The sequence below is a fragment of the Anser cygnoides genome, chromosome 6 (genome assembly GCF_040182565.1).
Source record: "Anser cygnoides isolate HZ-2024a breed goose chromosome 6, Taihu_goose_T2T_genome, whole genome shotgun sequence".
Taxonomy (NCBI): Eukaryota; Metazoa; Chordata; class Aves; order Anseriformes; family Anatidae; genus Anser; species Anser cygnoides.
This window is the reverse complement of record NC_089878.1, coordinates 11,491,339-11,509,016: the sequence shown is the minus strand read 5'-3', so window position 1 is coordinate 11,509,016 and position 17,678 is coordinate 11,491,339. Positions and strand designations below refer to the sequence as shown.

The 17,678-nt window shown below is 39.4% G+C and overlaps 1 protein-coding gene across 10 annotated transcripts in view; it reads left to right on the top strand.

Annotated features, from left to right (window-relative positions):
• Nucleotides 1–17,678, top strand: part of AGAP1 (ArfGAP with GTPase domain, ankyrin repeat and PH domain 1) — a 376,948-nt gene that overhangs the window by 313,588 nt on the left and 45,682 nt on the right. For 6 of the 10 annotated variants that reach the window (XM_066999584.1, XM_066999583.1, XM_066999579.1 and 3 more), the window contains 4 exons: nt 223–300; nt 8,756–8,910; nt 11,154–11,244; nt 17,412–17,634. In XM_066999584.1, coding sequence (XP_066855685.1) covers nt 223–300; nt 8,756–8,910; nt 11,154–11,244; nt 17,412–17,634 — 547 coding nt within the window. The remainder of the gene's footprint in view (nt 1–222; nt 301–8,755; nt 8,911–11,153; nt 11,245–17,411; nt 17,635–17,678) is intronic. The other 4 variants (XM_066999590.1, XM_066999587.1, XM_066999581.1 and 1 more) reach the window with 1 other exon arrangement.

Here is a 17,678-nt window from a genome sequence, read left to right as displayed (position 1 = left end):
AATAAGGAAGAGGCTTTCCATATTGTTTGTGGATCTGAGAGGCTGTATAGTCCTGTGTGCATTTTCTGTGTGTAACTCTTCACATGTAACAGGCTTGTGCTTGTATTTTACTTCACATGCTATTTTGATGTTTCTTTTTCCCCCCCTCCTCATTTTTTTTCTTTTCTTTATTTTTATTCTATTCTCTTTTTTTTCTCTTCCCCTTCTGCTCTCTGGATGCAGCCAAACGCAAAGCTTGGAAACTAAACCGTGTTGGTAGCCTGCGAAATATATACAGCAGCAGCAGCACCAACACTGAAGGTAACAAAACAACACGTTTTAGATGAACACCTCCTCTCTATCCCTTTTTTAACCCGCTTTTCCGAAAATTGTCCTCGTTCCGTCTCTCGCTTACCAAATGCAGGAATGGAAATCAAATTTGCCCAAAGCATGCGTGCTTTCATCTTGTGTTTGCAGAGTCATTCCAGTGGTCTTTTCATCTTTTTGTTTGTGCATTTTATTTTACCATTCATGTTCCTTTCAGCTTACTTAAATTTTGACCTTTCCCTCTAGTCGTGGAGTGGTGATGTTTAAATTACTTCAAGAACCCATTTTCTTCTTTTATTTATTTATTTTTTTATATTCCCTTTATACATGTGGGCACTCAATGTAATATTTCCCAAGTTATTACAGTTTTTAAAAGTGTTAGTATCAGGTGTAATGATCTGTAGCCAAATACAATAGTGTGCCGTGACATTTAAGTAACAGTCTTAATTTGTTTTGTGAAAGCGTTCTCCATAATGCTCTTTGCAGCTCTAATCCAAAGGCGAGACAGTGCCGGGTCATTTGCATGTGCTACTCTTGCTTGTAAATTCTGTATATTGTTGTATTTCTAAAGGTCATCTGGTGCCAAAGTTCACAAATTGACTTACATTGCTTTTTTTTCACCGAAGACAGCCGTCATGGCTTTTGTATAATAGCACATTGAATTTTTTTTCCCCTCCACCTTCATTTGAACAACACAATTATAAACTTCCTTCTTTTTTTATTATTACAAATGTCAAAGGTCAGAATTACTTGGAAGCCAGGAGGGGAGAAAAAACCTCTGCCACCATCTCCAGCGGCATGTAAGAGGGATAGTGTAAGAAATATGGAATGCAAAATAGGTCACAACTCAGTAATCTCAATATAATGGGGGGGGGATTTTTTTCACTTAAGTGCGAACCAAATGGGTCAAGTAATCGCAAGCGCATGCCCTAACACTAATTGACTTATTTTGGAATGATTATAACTGTAATATTTTTCTTAATGTCACTGTTTTCTGGGCTGTTGATTTTAGTGATTGCCAAGCAGTGGCATTAAATCTCTTGTAAATTTTAAATTGCATGCTATTTCTGTAAACAAGTCCCTCTGTTCACATCCTGATCATTAACCTTTGGTGATTTATATCACCGTCCTTTTTTGCACAATTACTGCTGTATTGCTGTTGGATGCCATGCTCTCACTGCCAAATAAAGTATATGTGGGAAACAAAAGTGTAATTTTCCTGCAGCTTGTTAAGGAGGCTTTTTTTAATTATAATTTTGTTTTATTTCTCATTGTAAATGTAAAATTATTACCTTTCAGAGCAACAGTTGCAAAATTCTGCCTATTTTGATCATTTTGATGTCTTTTCAAGTGCAAAATATGAAATGAGAGAAAGTGATTATTGGACATAAATGTTTTCTTTTTCCATTTAATAGGAAACTAAGTAGATACATTTTAAAAATATTTAATTTTGTATGTACGTGCTGGTTTTTATCTTTTCTGTTAATCAGTGCACAGACATGTTTGTTACAGGTATGCTCATGGAGGAGCTGGTGATTTTATACCTACTTGTTACTAAATTGTAGCAGTGAAACAAGTGTAAAGAATTCCCTTGTGTCTTACAGATGAAGATTTCGGGGTTTAGGGCCTGTCTAGTTTAAAAAATCCCTTACTTCACTCATCAAACTAGCTATTGAAGGCACACTGAATAAGCTTATGGGAACTTGTTCCTGATAGCTATATGGTCCAAAGAGTTTTGAGAGATGTCATCAAACGAAATTCTGAAATTAAACAAATACATCTTTTTTTTGGAAGTATAATCCCTGCTAAAAACTGAAGATCCACTGTTCTCCATAGTTTTGCATCTCTGAGCTTGTATGTTTAACCTCAGTGTGATAGCGGGAGTTGTGAGACTGGCAAATGTAGAGTTAATGAGCAGTGTAAGTATTAAAAGCCACATGTTTAGATAATTATGCCTTCAAAAAAGAAAATGTTGATAGGAAATGACAGTCCAGAATAACAAATCTGCTTTAGTCTTTAGCACATGCTTGCTCAATTGCACTTACACGTTTTTACAGAACAAAAATATTCTCATCATGTACAATTCTCATTTTTAAAAGCTTGATCTAGAAAGCAGCTTCTCAGCTAGTTTTTAATTCCAATCCTATTATTTAGGGATTCTGTACGCTTCCATGTAGCAAAATCTCCAATTAAGATGGGGAAAGCAAAGGTCTGCGCACCGCAACTCAGATGCTGCAAAGGTTTCATCGATGCTTAGCAGCGAGTGTCTGCGTGGTCCTCGGCGTGGTGTGTCGGTCACTGGTCCCTGGTGCTTGCACGAGGTCACCTTTTGGTACACGCCGTGCAAAGCTGAGAGTCCTCCCTGAATGTGGCTCCTCTCCGCTATTTGATGCCAAAACCAATGCATTTCTGTCGTGTCTGTCCTGGCCGGATTTTCACAAAGGTGACTGTCTGGGTGTAGGATTCACAGCTGGATGACTCTAACTTCTGAGGGCAGAAAGAAGCGGGCACTGTACTGCTGTGTCCTTTGCTTTTCCTTCATCACTTTCTTACTGGTGTTATTTAGAAAGATTATTTCTTAGATTAAAGAAAGTAAAATTTCTTGCAATTGTAGAGTTTGACTAAAACCGCTCATTTTCAGTGTTTTTTTTTTTGTTTTTTTTTTTTTCATAGGGAGTCACTGACAAGTGAAAAGGTCCCACCTGCTCCTTATTGCAGGCAGCCAGGATTTAAGCAATCCTTTGATTTTCTAGGGGGAAAGCATGTTATAGCATGTCGTGCTTAAAACAGACCCTGCTCGATTTCACTCTTCTGAAGCTGGAGTCTGTTGTACCTGCTCTCAGAGCAGTATTGTTAAAACATGGAATTATTTTTCCTGTAGCAACATATTTTGCACCACCATTTAAAGAAGTAGCTTTATGAAATTTAATGACTGTGCACTGCGTGCTATGGTTAAACATTCAAAAAGATACTAAATTCTCATTTTTCCATTCTTTATGGTTACATGTGATGTGTTAAGCCGTGCTGCATCGGAGTTGCCAGGATCTCATGGAAAACTTGTCTTCTGCATATTCATTAACTCCCAAACTACCTTTTGTTGAAAAGGTCGCAACGCTGTTGCTGCCGTGATGCTGTGCCAATGCAGAAAGTTAGCTTTTGCTCAACCGTAGCAGATGCAGGGGGAGGCTGTTCAGAACACCAAAGATAAGCTCTACCCAATCGACAATTTAAAAAGTAAGCTCCAGGCTCGAAATGTATTGGGGAACACCTAGTGCAAGTATAGACTTAGGTACCCTATGAACTGAATTTAAAAATGACTTCATGGATTTCTTCAAATCGTGTTGTCTTAAAGCAAGTACGTATGGTGGGGGGGCTGAGCGCCTTGAGCTAGAAACAAGCCTTTCATCATCAGTTTGTCATTCACGGGTAGTGATATAAAACAGTACCACCGAAAAATTCTTCCAGTGGAATGCAACCTTTATCAAGAGCTGTGGGCAACTGATAGCAGAGCTACATTGTCCTGATAGGGTTGATTTTCAAAACTAATTAGATTTAGACACTGGGTTTGGAAAGGGGAGAGAAGTATTAGCGTAGTCATGCCCAGTGGGACATGGCACAAATATTTCCTTAATTGATGCTGCTAATAAACATGCTTATCTTCCAAGTTACAGGGATAATTTACACCAAGTGGCAAAATGTAGCGATAGTTATCGTTATATAGTACATAAATAGCATGCACCTTTGTCGTAAACAAATTGTATATTGTAAACATCCAGTTTTGATTGCTAGGGCACCTCAGCAGTTTTTCATTATCATCCTTTTGAAAAGATTGAGGGTTATTAAGGAAGGATGCTTGAGTGGAAGTGGTTTTTGAGAGATAAAGGGGGATGTGATAAAAAGGGAGTTTAAATAGGTCTCAGTGTTACTTCAGGCAGGCTTGAATAGGTTTGAAGTTGTAACCTCAACTCTAGAAGATGCTTTATGGGTGTTTGAAATATGCCATTGAATCTTTTGGTTCTACACTTGCTGTTTCTGGAAAGTATACCCTGTGCCAGTGGCATCGTCCACCAGACGTGCACAGTCAGTTGCTATTAATTTACCTAGGTAGCATTAGCACCAGGACCCTCTGATGGCAGCTGCATTGTGCAGAGATGCAAATGCACGATTTAGCATCTAAGCTAAGAGGCTGGTTGTAAACCGCTGACTTGGAAGTTAGAAATCCAGTTTTATTTCTGACTCTGTACAAATATTCCTGTGGGCCTATGAAAAATGCCTTAATCTTGGTAAGTCTTCATTTTATACCCTTTGAAAAGTAACGATACTGGGTTTTTTAAAAGCAAATATTGGGGATGGGTGTGACTTCTGATTGTAGAGTGCCTGGCAGAAAGGGGGCCTTATCTTCCAATGACGTGAAGCTGTGCTTGTGGTTATCCAGCACTGGTGCAAGGTGTCAGTAGCTATTTGTGCAGTTCTTAATATTGAGAGTAAAAGATCTGAGAAGTGGAAACTGCAAACAAAATTATATAAGCACATTGTTTAGAGCAGCTCTTACTGGGATACCAAGATGTGTGTTTTCCCTACATTTTAGTAGACTTAATTGAGCTCTCTGGAACAAGTAATAGACTAATTGTATCCTGTAGTTATATTCAGTGTAGTTTGCTAAATCTGATCTCTGTTACGTACAATGAACACAGGCATTGGTGTGGGAATGCAGCAAGACCATGCCTAACTGTTTGTTTTCCCTTGCACAGCACTTGTAAGGAATTGTGCATCGTTCTCCGTAAGTGGGTGGGCTGTAGCAATGTATGTTGTTTGGCAGGGGAAAATATACGTGAAGTTCTGTTGAATGAAGTAAACTTACTACGAAAAGATAATGGTGAAATCAGTATGTGCAGCATCAACCGTGGTACCGTGTGGTTCCTTGAAAGTGGGGGTACTAATGGTTTCCATGCCACCATATGCAATGCAATGTAGTTTTCCTAAAACTCCCTGGTTGCACATCCACTGCTCCTCTAGTAAAATCCAAAAAAGTCTCACGTGTTAGGTTCTGTATCATCACGGTCTTACAGTTTGGGCTTATTTCCCATTTTAGCCACCCCTTCCCCCTTATACCAAAAAAAAAAAAAAAAGGAAAAGAAAGAAAAAGAAAACCCACAACATTTGAGACATCTCATGTTGATAATAACTTCCAAATGTAAATCAGTTGCAGCTGTTTCTTAGCACTTTAACCCTTTGTCTGCTGGGCTTCCAGGAAATAATTGATGACTGATTGGCCCATTAACCTTTTTAAAAAAAAGTTTGACAGCCTGGACTTGTGTAATGAGGAGGGATTCTTAGTGAAATCAGTTTGATGGCTGAGTTGCTTGCCCCTGAGGAAGAAAAATTAGCCCCATGGGACCTCGTCTGCATAGAAACTGGACACAATTAGTGTAATATCCGGTGTTATTAATGTAGTTTGGAGTAATTGGGCAGGTTGATTTCGACAGGTTGATGGTGCTAAAATACTATTATAGTGGACCTTTCTATGAATAACTGTTAAACATGGAAAACTGTTTAATAAAATTTTGTGATTGGGCTCATAGGGATTTAAATAGCACAACCCATAATTTTACCGAAGAGTAAAACAGCAATTTCACCCTGCTGCCTGGATTTTTCTGTTTGTGTTTGCAATGGCTGAGGAGCTACATGTGTGCTACCTGCATGGCGTGCCTGTCTTACACATTGCTCTGCAGGTGACGTGGCGTTGGCTCTGGTGCTTTGTTTTGCAGTTGTGTTTGCAAAAACAAAACTCCATCACGTTTAAGGAGAAAATGTATTATTGAACGCATCTTCAGCGGGTGCTCTTGCTTCTCGTCTGAGCTTTTTAAGGAGCAAGCCTAATAAAATATGCAAACTTGTGCATTCTTAATGTATTGTCAACAACAACCAAGTTGTCAGCTTGCTTTCTGATGACATGAAGATGCCCTCCCAGCCCAGCCTTAGGACATGCTGCAGCCCTCACAACCCGTGGTAGGGCTCCGCAGGGACAAACGCACCAATGCACCATGCAGACCTGGCAATCCCAAGCCACAGCGGCTGCGAGGCATTTGCAGCTTTTGTCACAGTGTCATCTGGTCACTGCAGAAGAGGCCAGAGATTAAACAAGAGAGCCTTTCCTTTGAAAAAAGGATACTTCATGTGTAAAGGAACACCGACAGGAAGCAGCTGGCAGTGTTCCCCCAATTTCACTCGAGTCGCCTGGATGGCAGGGTTCACACACTGCGCAGGATGTGTCCAGAAGCAGAGGGTAACTTCAGTGCAGTGTTCCTTGCAAACAAAGCCTGCAGGGGCACTGTTGTGAGCGAGGACAGTATTTCAAACTTGCTTTTAAAGGGCAGACTGGCTGGATTGCACAATTTATTTCTCATAATAAATTCCTAAGTACGCAATCAGGATTATTGGCAAATACAAGATGGGAGAGTTCAATCATGCCGAGTCTTGGCTTTATGCACTTCTTTCAGGTCCTGGAATTATGGTGCTGGGAAGCCACGTAGTTTGTAGATGCTGAAATTTTGGGCTGGACTGTGACAGGATTCTATCTCTGCAGAGAGTCTCTCTAAATATATAGCACATATACTTCTTGATCGTTATGTATGCGAAGCTAGCTCAGTCCTGCGTGCTTTTGAGGAGTCCTCTCTCTCGTTGCACCGTTGTTTCTTTGCATCCATCAGGCCGTCCTCCCTGCTTAAAAAGGAGGCATGGGGAATTCATTTTCCCTGTGGTGACAAAATGACCCCAAAGCCACACGCCACCCCGTGCGATAGCCTTGTCTTCCAGCGCCAAGTAGAGGAGAGATGAGGGAGAAAGGCATAATGCCTAAGAATGAGTCTCCTGAACTGGACTCTGCCAGAAGCTGCTTCATGTGAGATTCGGTTTTCTGTGTTCTCTTACTCTGCCTGTGTTCCCTGGCTTTGTCAGGACCCTCTTCCCTCCAACAAGGCTTTCTGGAGGTGCGTCAGTTTTTATTCTGCAGCACTGCATTGTCCTGACAATGACAGTGCACAGGACCGAAAGCAATTTTAGTCTCTCTGTTGGATTTACCCTTACATCATCTTCATAAACTCTTGAAGCTCCATTTGATAAATGTGACTTTTTTGTGATTTAATCAGCATTTTGCTTAGTGATCCTACCCGCTTTTTACACAATATTGCTAAAACAAATGTAGTTATACCTGCACAGTGCATTTCTCTCCTCTTTCTGTTTCCACTTATTCTACACATTTATTTTTTTATTTTTTTTAGTGTAACTGCTACTTCAGGTGTTCTCATGCACCTGGAAATAACCTTCAACTCTGTGTGTGTTCTCAAGGTGCAAATTAACCTCCTCTATTTTTTGAGAGTTCATTAAAGCAGCATAAGCAATGGCCTTACTAGCATGGAGCTTATCAAGAAAAAACAGTTGTCCCACAGGTTGAGAAAATGACTTCCAGCGAGCAGCAGTACTGTCTTTAAAGCTAGTGCTAGATTGGTCACTTAACTTTACATGCTTATGGATGACAAGGTAATGCAGGAGGTTCATGGCTCTGAATACATAATAAGTCATTAGTAGACAAGTGAATGTAAATGCTCTTTCTAAAGCCCGTTATGTCTGATGTTCACCAGAACTTTGTGCTCTATTATTATGTTCCTTTCATGCTTCATGCCTGCCATTCCCTATTCCACTCTGTTTCAGCTTCTTTGATTTTTTTTAATTTGACTTTGCTGTCCCATGTGTAGTTAGTGTGCGTACTTTTGTTGATGTTTTCATATGCTGCAGTGCTTCGGCTTGAATACTTGTCCTTATGGTCTAGTGGCCCTAAAGGTTTTTCACTGACCCTTTCTGCTAGCTTCTCAGGTCATTTTCTCATCTTCCATGTCAAATGTGAATGTTGAATAAGTTGAACTGATTTTAATCCTGTATAATCCGGTGTATTTGTGCTGTAGACCAGAAAAGCACTTTTTTTTTTTAACATATCTGTGCATGTACACGTGTGATTGAAGGAAGAATTGACAAACTGTGTTGTCACCTCTTTATAGTCCATCTTTTTAAGTTATTTTGTGACACATGTAGCTCTTAGCACCTCAGGTTAAAGTCTAAATAATGTCTGTTGGCCACTTTGTGTTAGAGAAATGGATAGACTCAACACTAAATACTCAAATACACAGAGGAACTGAATATTTATCCAAAAAAAAGTATCCAAAGTATCCAAAAAAAGTACTTTATCTACATAGCATTTAGAGAGAAAAATTTTGGATCTGCAAGTTGTTTTGGGTTGTGCAGCTTCAGGGTAGTTGGATATGCTTAGCCTTGAATCTCAGACTTTCAGACCTGCAATTCCTTGTTACATTGCAGAAATGCTCATCAAACAGGATTGCTTAGGCCTATCTATCGAGATCCTTAAACTTTTCTTCCTATTGCATGTTTTTTTCAGAACAAGAAGAAAACTTCGAGTTTATCATTGTCTCTCTCACTGGCCAGACTTGGCACTTTGAAGCTACCACATACGAAGAAAGAGATGCATGGGTACAAGCCATAGAGAGTCAGATCTTGGCCAGTTTACAGTCATGCGAGAGCAGCAAGAACAAGGTATGGTACACAGAGTAATACTGAAAATAAGTTATGGTGGTTGATGATTAAAAGGAAAGCAAAATCAAGAACCCTGAATTTTAAAACTTGCCCTCCTAGAGACATGCATGTGCTAGGCACATGACACAGTCGTGTTAGAGCTGCATACATTTCTCAGATATTTCAAGATAACTGGTACTGTAGCTTGTTTTGCAGTTATTTTTTTAGAGCAATTGAGTAAATAGAGCTACTAGATTATATTTAGGTCTTCTGGATTGCTCTTAAAATTTGACTGAAACTTGGAGCAAAGTCATGGACTCTCCCTACTGAGAAGTTATATCGTGTATTCACTACTGCAGATTGAGGTTTGTTGCAGGTTAGGGAAGGGCTGCAGAAAGTTCTTTAAGAAGAGCCTGTCTTGGAGAAGAGTGGGGGCAGACCCAAAACCCAGCTGATTTACTTGCCAAATCTCAATTAAAAATTTTTTTGCTCCTGCATGGCAAAGTTTAATTAAGCATCTGGTTGGCCAAGGCATAAACGTGCAGTGATGTTCAGGCACCGGGCTCCGCAGTGATGAAGTGATACAAATCACAGAAATCAAAGATAAACTATTGCCTGTTCCTAAAAGGAACTGTCTTTCTAATTTGCAATGCTTTCACATTACGACAGAAGTAGTTTGTTCTTTTTTCCTATTAAAATACACATTTAAAATCTGAGAGTACTTCAGCCGTTGCTCATTGTTGGAGGGGCAGGAGAACCTGTGATTCCTGAGTCTTTGTGACTGCAAACAGTTCACAACTATAGAGCAAGGTGTTGAGTGGTAAGGGGGAGAGAGAGAAATGGGGAGTAATTGTTCAGACCTGTATACCCCTTAACCTTATCCATCTGAGAGATGTCTTTAATGATTTCATATTGCAAGAAGGAGACTCAAATTTTGAAATGAATTCCTGCTTTCATTACCCCAAGCTACCAGAACAGATCAGACATCAGTAATTATCATCACTGTAACATAATTTACTTCCTATTTGGTTAAAAAAAAATGTTTATTTCTAATATATATTTCTGAGAGGGAGAAAAATTACTACCTATTTGGTTTTGTGCCTGACTTTCATGGATTTACACATTTTAGTTTGTATGTTGAGAGAGCACAACAGAGGAAATTAGTATATTAACACCTATGTTAAAAAAGCCCTAATAGAAAAGAGGTCAAAGAGTGGCTGTTAACATTTACTATGTGATACCTACAGAGAAGATTGTCCTTTGTGTATATTAAATATTCTTTTGAAAAGGAGAATCCATTGATAAGATTTTGCTTGTTCAGAGAGCTTTTTTTGGTTATATATTCAACCTGCTACAATGCTCCAAGAGATTGTTCTGTAAAATATTTCCAAGGTCTCAAAACGGAAGAACTAACCAGAATACCATAAGCACAGCTAATTGGACAGGTTTAGTAAGCCTCCCATTGACAGACTGGGAGGACGTATCGCCACATGCCCATATGTAAGACCTGGTCCTAATCCTGCTTAAATTATTTTAAAAAAGATTTGACTTTCATTTGAAAATTCATTTCAGAGAGCCCATAATTTGGTACAGCTAACAATTTTCTTCTCAGAAAACCCACAAGAAGGTTTAGGTGCATAGAGCTGAACTACTTGTACATGGTGACAGACACTCCGGGTCATCGGCCGGTCATCATGGAGAGAATCTAAATGGGAGCCATCTGATTAAATCTGACCTTTTGACAATAAAAGGGTTTCGGTTTCTTTTGCAAGCCATCCCTTAGTCTTCATTAGCAAAAGCAAAAACATCAATAAAAGAAATTGATTTGATACAATAATATTCTTATCTAATTTATCTGAAGAAGTAAACCTACGCTGTGAGTACCTTTCTTGTGAATAGCAGGGCTCATTCTGAAGCTCAGCTTTCCTCTGCGCAGACTCCCCACCAGTTAGAATCCAGGCAAGAGTCCCCAGGGTGCTGGGAGTTCCTGTGCAGGGTGGGGACAGCTCTGGGAGAAATCCCAAGCCGACAAAATTAGGGGAGGAAAGAGGGAATTTCTGCTTGGCGGGCCTGGTCTTGCAGTACTTGGAGACCCTATTGAGGTTGCTATTTCTTGAGAGGCAATCCAAAGGCTTCAGGATCTTTCATCTTATTTGTTGAAACTTGATCTAAGCTTTGTTTTGTGGCCTTTGCTGACAATTTTTATCTAACCCTTTTTATTGGGCTCTTGTTTGTTGCATACGTGTTTCTTCAAATCTACACAGTCCCGTATGACGAGTCAGAATGAGGCCATGGCCCTTCAGTCAATAAGGAACATCAGAGGCAATTCCTACTGCGTGGACTGTGAAGCACAGAGTAAGTACAGCCATTGCTGAAGGCAGCACGGGGTGCTTGCTTCCAGAAAGCTGACCTCATCTCCTTGGCCGAGACTTGGGTGTACACCCACCGAGGGCTTTGTCTTTTTTGGTATTATATTCCATATGTTGTTTGCACATTTCTTCTTCATTATGGAGTTTGCTTAATCAGACTTAATTTATGTTAATTTTTACTTAATGTATGCCATGTCAGATGAGTCCTAATTTTTCCCCCTTGTTGTTGTACTTGTCTCTTCAAATGTGAACATTTTTTCACTTTCCTCTGAAGAAAGGGGAAAAGGACTTTGCTCTTTGACATCAGTTACTTCCATTTTCTTCCTACTTTGGGTGGAGAGGGCATATGTACTGTGGTAATATTTTCAGAGGTAAAGCTTAATTTGTGGGTTTTGGGTTTGTTTTTTTTTTCAGGGTTACTTGTCAGAAGGAACCGGAGTCATTGCTCGTTATGTCTGGATACTAGAAAACTGATTTGGGAATTTTTTCCCCTTTATGTTTCTTTCCCTTTTTTATTTTTAAGCATATACCTAATGTTCAGAAAAGTGTTCTCAAGAATACTTTGAGCTGCTCTTCACCTCACTAACCCCAGCTGAGGTCATTATTCTGTTGCTCTTTAGTTCCAGAGGTTTGTAACAAAGCCATAAAAAGGAAGTACTCTTGCTCTAAAGCAATTAGCTGTAGAAGCTGAAGGATTGGGAACTTGCGCATTTTTATTTCTTTGATGTTTGAAAGTCAGAACTTTTCTTGTGATTTTACATGTGCTTAAAATGGAAAAATATTCATTTATTTTTCTTTTGATACTTTTTTTTTTAAGACTTACTGTTTAGGATTCTGACTATTTGTTTAAGCCATTTAAACTTCCCAGCTAAATTTAAAATGAACATTCATACAAAAGTGTAAGTGTTTTTGCATGATTAATTTGCTGTCTGCATAGTTAACAATTCAGCTGATTCGGTCATCTACCAAGCAAGCCTGCCTCATCCTCAAAAGGTTTGAAGAGAAGGTGGTTAGCACATTAACAGGCATTTAAAATGAAAAGTTTTTTCCAGTCCATGCCATCAAAATGTTCTTCACACTCAGATTGATTTTAACTGAATCTTTTGAAATTTGTCAGATATTCATATTCTGTCCATAGGCGATGGATCGAGAACAAAGGCAGGTAGGTGCTGTGTCCTCAGCATGCAGGGATATGAGCCTTGACTGGACTAGGCTTTGAGCACCAGGACTCAGATCCTGTCCAAACAGTTTGATGACCTACTTGTAGGAGATCTAGTAGTAGAAATCTGTAGGAGATCTGTAGTAGAAATATCATGGATCTTTCACAGACAGAGAGAAAAAAATATCAACCGTGATGAATTATGGTCCTTACATTCCATTGGCTAGTAATCCAGAGTGTGATAAACAAGGAAAAATGTTAGTTTGGCTGGTATTTTAGCATACACAGATGAAAGTGACTCATATTTATTCACGTTCTTTCATATTAACCTGGTAGTTGTTCAGATTTACTCCAAGGCTTTAGTACGGTTGAAGTAGTACGCATATAAGATGCAGTGCTGTGTATGAGAAGGATGGGGTCTTCAAGTGACCTAGGACGTACATTTAGCTTCTCTGAGGTCTTCTCCAGTCTGTCTGTACAGCTGTGGGTGGCATTTTCTTAGACCCTGCTACCCGGTCACCCAAGCAGAGTGGAAAAGTGTAATTCCTTTATGGCAAACAGGTTCCCACACCCATGCATGTCCTTTCAATGTGCCCATGAACCCTTTAAGCTCTACCCAGAGTGCACACTGTCCCCGAGGTATGTGTTTCTCTCCTAGTCTTGTACCCGTTATTTATGCAGCTCAGCTAGATGTTTAATCAGAACATGATTGTGCAAAAAAAGCCCCCCCCCCCCCTTTTTTTTTTCCTTTTCCTTTCAGCCAGGTTGTTTTTCACCCAGATTACTTCTTGGGTCAAGCTGGCCACATGTGCACAGTGCCAGCAGATGGGCTGTGCCAAGAATATGTTGCTGGGAGAGGGCAGGATGGGACCGCCCTTTTTGGCAGCTGTCAACGCTTGGTTGTATGGCTTGGGGGGTAGGGGGCAATTTTGGAACCTCAGCTGGAACCTCACTGAATTGTTTGTGTTCTCAGAGATGATTTAAACCTTCCTTGTCTCTTCTTGCCATTTGCCCTTCCTAATTTTAAGGCCTCTATTTCCTTTGAAAAACCTGAGATAGTTCCTAAGCGATGTATCTTAAAACATAAACATGCATGCACACTATGTGAACCTCAGCCTGCTGCTTTTTATGCCAGGCTTTGCTTTATTCCCTTCACTCCCTTTCTCTGTTGCCTGGGCAAGTCCTTACCCCGAAGCATTTTGCATCACAAACACCAGGGCCCTTGTGGAAGGCTTGCATAGTTTGCATCTTCACAAAGCCAGATGTTTGGGAGCAAAGGAATATGAGATGTTGCTGTCCCTCACTTCCATTCAAGGGCCATCAATCGTCCACTTCAGAAGTCTCATTCTTCCTCTTTCTAGAACGCTTTGGCTTTTTAGCACTTCATTACAGCACTTTGTTTCACTGGGGAATTTCTGCTTTGTTGTATGTTAACCAGCAGCAGTAGCACCAGGAGCCCTTGTGTCCTCCATCCGTCTGCCCCTTTAGCAGTTTCAGACTGCTAACTCCTTATTAACTTTCCCGTCCCGGAGAACACAGGTGACACTGAGGCAAGGAGGCCTTCAGGTACTGAATTTTTAGCCCAAGTGGACTTCATGCCGGTTTCACAAGGAGACAAACCTTGCCTTTTCCTAGAGGCCTTGCAAGGAGCAAGAGGCCCAGTTCCAGATGGTGAAGGCACTGAAGATGATCAAATTGCTTAGGCAAACGAAGCTAAATTTCTACCTCCAGATGCTTTTTGCTCTTCCAGTTGTAATGCTTAAAGAGCATATCAGAAGAGAAATATTTCACTCTTGTAAGGTATCTGGAGAGCATGGAATATTAGATCTTTTCTGTTGCAGAAAAAAACAAGAAGACTCATTACGAGTTTCCCAGTCCAACAGAGTTTAGTGTCTAGACTCCACCATGGTGTATTTTGGATTTGAGAGCCAAACACGGACATAATAACTTCAGTGTCATTGTCAAGCCTATCAAACCCATCACAAGATTCAATTTTCCATAGGTAGAATAGAAGAAAATTCTCAAGGAAATTAAAAGATACGGATTTTTCCCTCTCTTGCTACAACCCTGCAAGATGCCTTCACCAGCTGCTGCTGCTCCTTAGTTTCCTTGCTCTTCTGTTCCTCTCTTTAGAGATTTCCTCTGTTCAGTCCAGCACTATCTTTGTCACGCTGAATCCAGATGAGTTTAGCATGTGCAAGTCTTTCATCAGCCACCCCATGTCCAAAGGGATGAAGGAGATGGTGTGAAGAGGTTATTCTCCTAAAATAGCTGTGTCAAGAGCATTGGCCTTCACATGACCAATTTGATTGAGGTGCAAGTCAAAGTGGGGAAGAAGTTTTTTAGAGAAGGAGAAAACTGAATATCTTTAAGAATATGGACAGATGAAAATTTAAATCTGGGAATATTCAGTGATGTAAAAATTCTCATATTTTGATTGACAAATTATAAGTAAAAAAGAGGGAAACTAGCTTTATTGTACCTCTAGCTGCACAGAATGGGCTTTTTCCTTCTACCATCAAATTTGGGTGTATGCATACTGAAGAAGTGCCTGCCATGTGCTTTTAAGTACTCTAAGCATCCTCTAATTCAAAATTACTGTTAGTATCAGCAAGAAAAGTAAGCTAATTCTTTTATCTTCCTCTTCTTCACAAAAAAAAAAATGGATTGTTTACAGCTTAAAATTTCCAAGAATGAGATTAAAAATTAAAAAAATTCTATTTTATGAGATCAAGAATACCAGTTTACAATAGCTCGCCAAATTAATTGGTCAGTAGTGACTTATCATCTAGCATATATCCTTTTGAGAATATTTTTTCATGTGCACACACACTGAAACGTCATCAATGACATCACGTCATTTTTTCTTCAGAAACCAAAGACTGATGCTGCTTGTCCGAGCTGCTTATTAGAGCCCTGTCATGCTTTGCATTATCCAGTTGTGACCAAAATCAACAAGTCTGTTTTTTCATTGAATGTCTATAATGAATTCAACACTTTCCTTTTCTAGTTTGCCACATTCTTACTCAATTGTGTGTTGTCAGATTGTTGAAATTTAAAATACTATCCTGACAAAATTTCTTGGTTACTTGGTAACTTCTTGGTTATCCGTTCGTCGGACTATTTCAATCTTACTAGCACTGTTATTTGGAAGTAGACAAATATTTTAGAAATGTATTTAGTAGAAGATACACTAGATGTACTTCAAATACATAGATGTATTTCTGGAGATGTATTTCTGTATTTCTGTATTTCTGTATTTTCTTTCAGTTCTGTTGGAATAATTATAAAAATATTAATCAGTAATTTTTCTCTTGCTTCGTTCTGAGTTAGTACTTCTTTGAACTCATGACACTTTTTATGTCTGTGAAGATAACCCTGCCCTTTGCAGGTTAGGGGCAGAGATTTCATTCCAAATCACAGTTTGTAAATTTTAAACGGATATCTGCTCTGTTTAAGCTTTTACAGACAAATTAGTGTTTCGGGGGTTTTAGTGTATTTCAAATACACTACTTGAGTTCCCCCACTGGCAAGACACCAAAAGTAACTCGTGGAGGTGACCTGGAGAAATATGCAAGAAAGGAGTGTTTCATGCTTGTCTTACTAAGGACTTGTAAAGCATGGCAGGTGTTTTGTCTTCTGTAGTTTTGGAGATCTGAAACACCTGCTGTCTGTTTCTAGAGTAAGGTTTAGTACAGCTGAAACTTTTTAAACAAAAGATCTGTTTTTCTGCTTAAGTGAAATAAGATGGGGCGTTTTCTTGTTCATTTTTTTTATTATTATTTCTAAGGACTGACAGAAAAATGTCAATCAGTCTTTTCAATGAAATGTTGAATTTTGCCATTATAAGTATCTGCTTTCCTTTAATATTTTTGACCAAAAGTGACATGGCAATTAACTAGGAAATATTTTCTTTCCACTTATTTTGGCTATCAAAAATAACTTTTTCAATTTTGGGTTACACAAAATAGAAATGAGTCCTTTGATGATATTTATAAGAACGGAAAGAAATTATTTTCCAGTCAGCTCTAAATTTTGTTTAGATTTGAATAAAAATTGCCTGCCCTCTCAATTAATCATGATTTTCCTGCTTGGTATTTGTGATAGCCTACTTGTTCTTTGGGAGGCCTAGGGTAAGGAGAGAAGAAAAGATATGACAGCAGGTGGGAAAAAAGCCACCAAAAATTCCTCCCATAAGTCTTTCATTGCATTTGTTGAAATGAATGTTTGTTGAAGAGGGATATTCATACAAATCTAGATTTAAATAACACAGGACAGTGACAAAAAGTGAACCATCTTGGGAAATGACTTTGAATTTCCCGGCTTTTGTCAGGCTTGTCACTGCCTTATCATTTGTGGGGTTATTTTTTTTTGTCTGTGGAATCCTTCTGGCTAGTACACTAAAACTGGCACTGTTCAAAGTATCACATTTTCATCTTAGTACTTATCTCCCTGATCTTAGAGATGAAAACATACCCCATAGTGTGTTAGATGTAAAAGCCATATGTAGGTGATGATATAGATGGTTATTAAGGGAGTTGATATAGTTAGCAACAGCGACATTGTATCTACTCTTTTTTTTTTTTTTTTCTTTTTCTCTTGTAATTGGCTACGAGTGGCTCTAGATTCCCAAGGAGGGACTTTTTCTACTACTTCTTCATAAGCTGCCTGCTACTCAGTTTATATTTTCCTTGTTTCTTCTTTCCTAATTCACCCTTTCCTTTTGACTGTAGCTGGAACAATACCTCTTTTGTGACACACACACACCTTTAGGGTTTCTCAAAATGGCTGGTGTCTTAAGAAGGCAAAATTGACCCTTCTGCCAGACCTCCTCACTGTGCTTGTGAACAGAACACCTGATTTTTTTTCCATTTTTGGAGGCAAAATCTTTTTCCACAAACATTAACTAGAAGGTTTTGTTAGGTGTTTTGTTGTTCTAATGGCTTTTCTCCCTTTTCCTGTAGATCTAATGGCTTTTCTCCCTTTTCCTTTAGACCCTGACTGGGCCAGCTTGAATCTGGGAGCCCTCATATGCATTGAATGCTCAGGTATACACCGAAACCTTGGCACACACCTCTCCCGGGTCCGCTCTCTTGACCTGGATGACTGGCCTATAGAGCTCATCAAGGTGATGTCTTCTATTGGGAATGAGTTGGCAAACAGCGTCTGGGAGGAGAACAGCCAAGGCCATATGAAACCTTCATCAGACTCCACAAGGTATGCTTTCTCACTCCATCTGACAGTGGCATGCACTGCCAGGT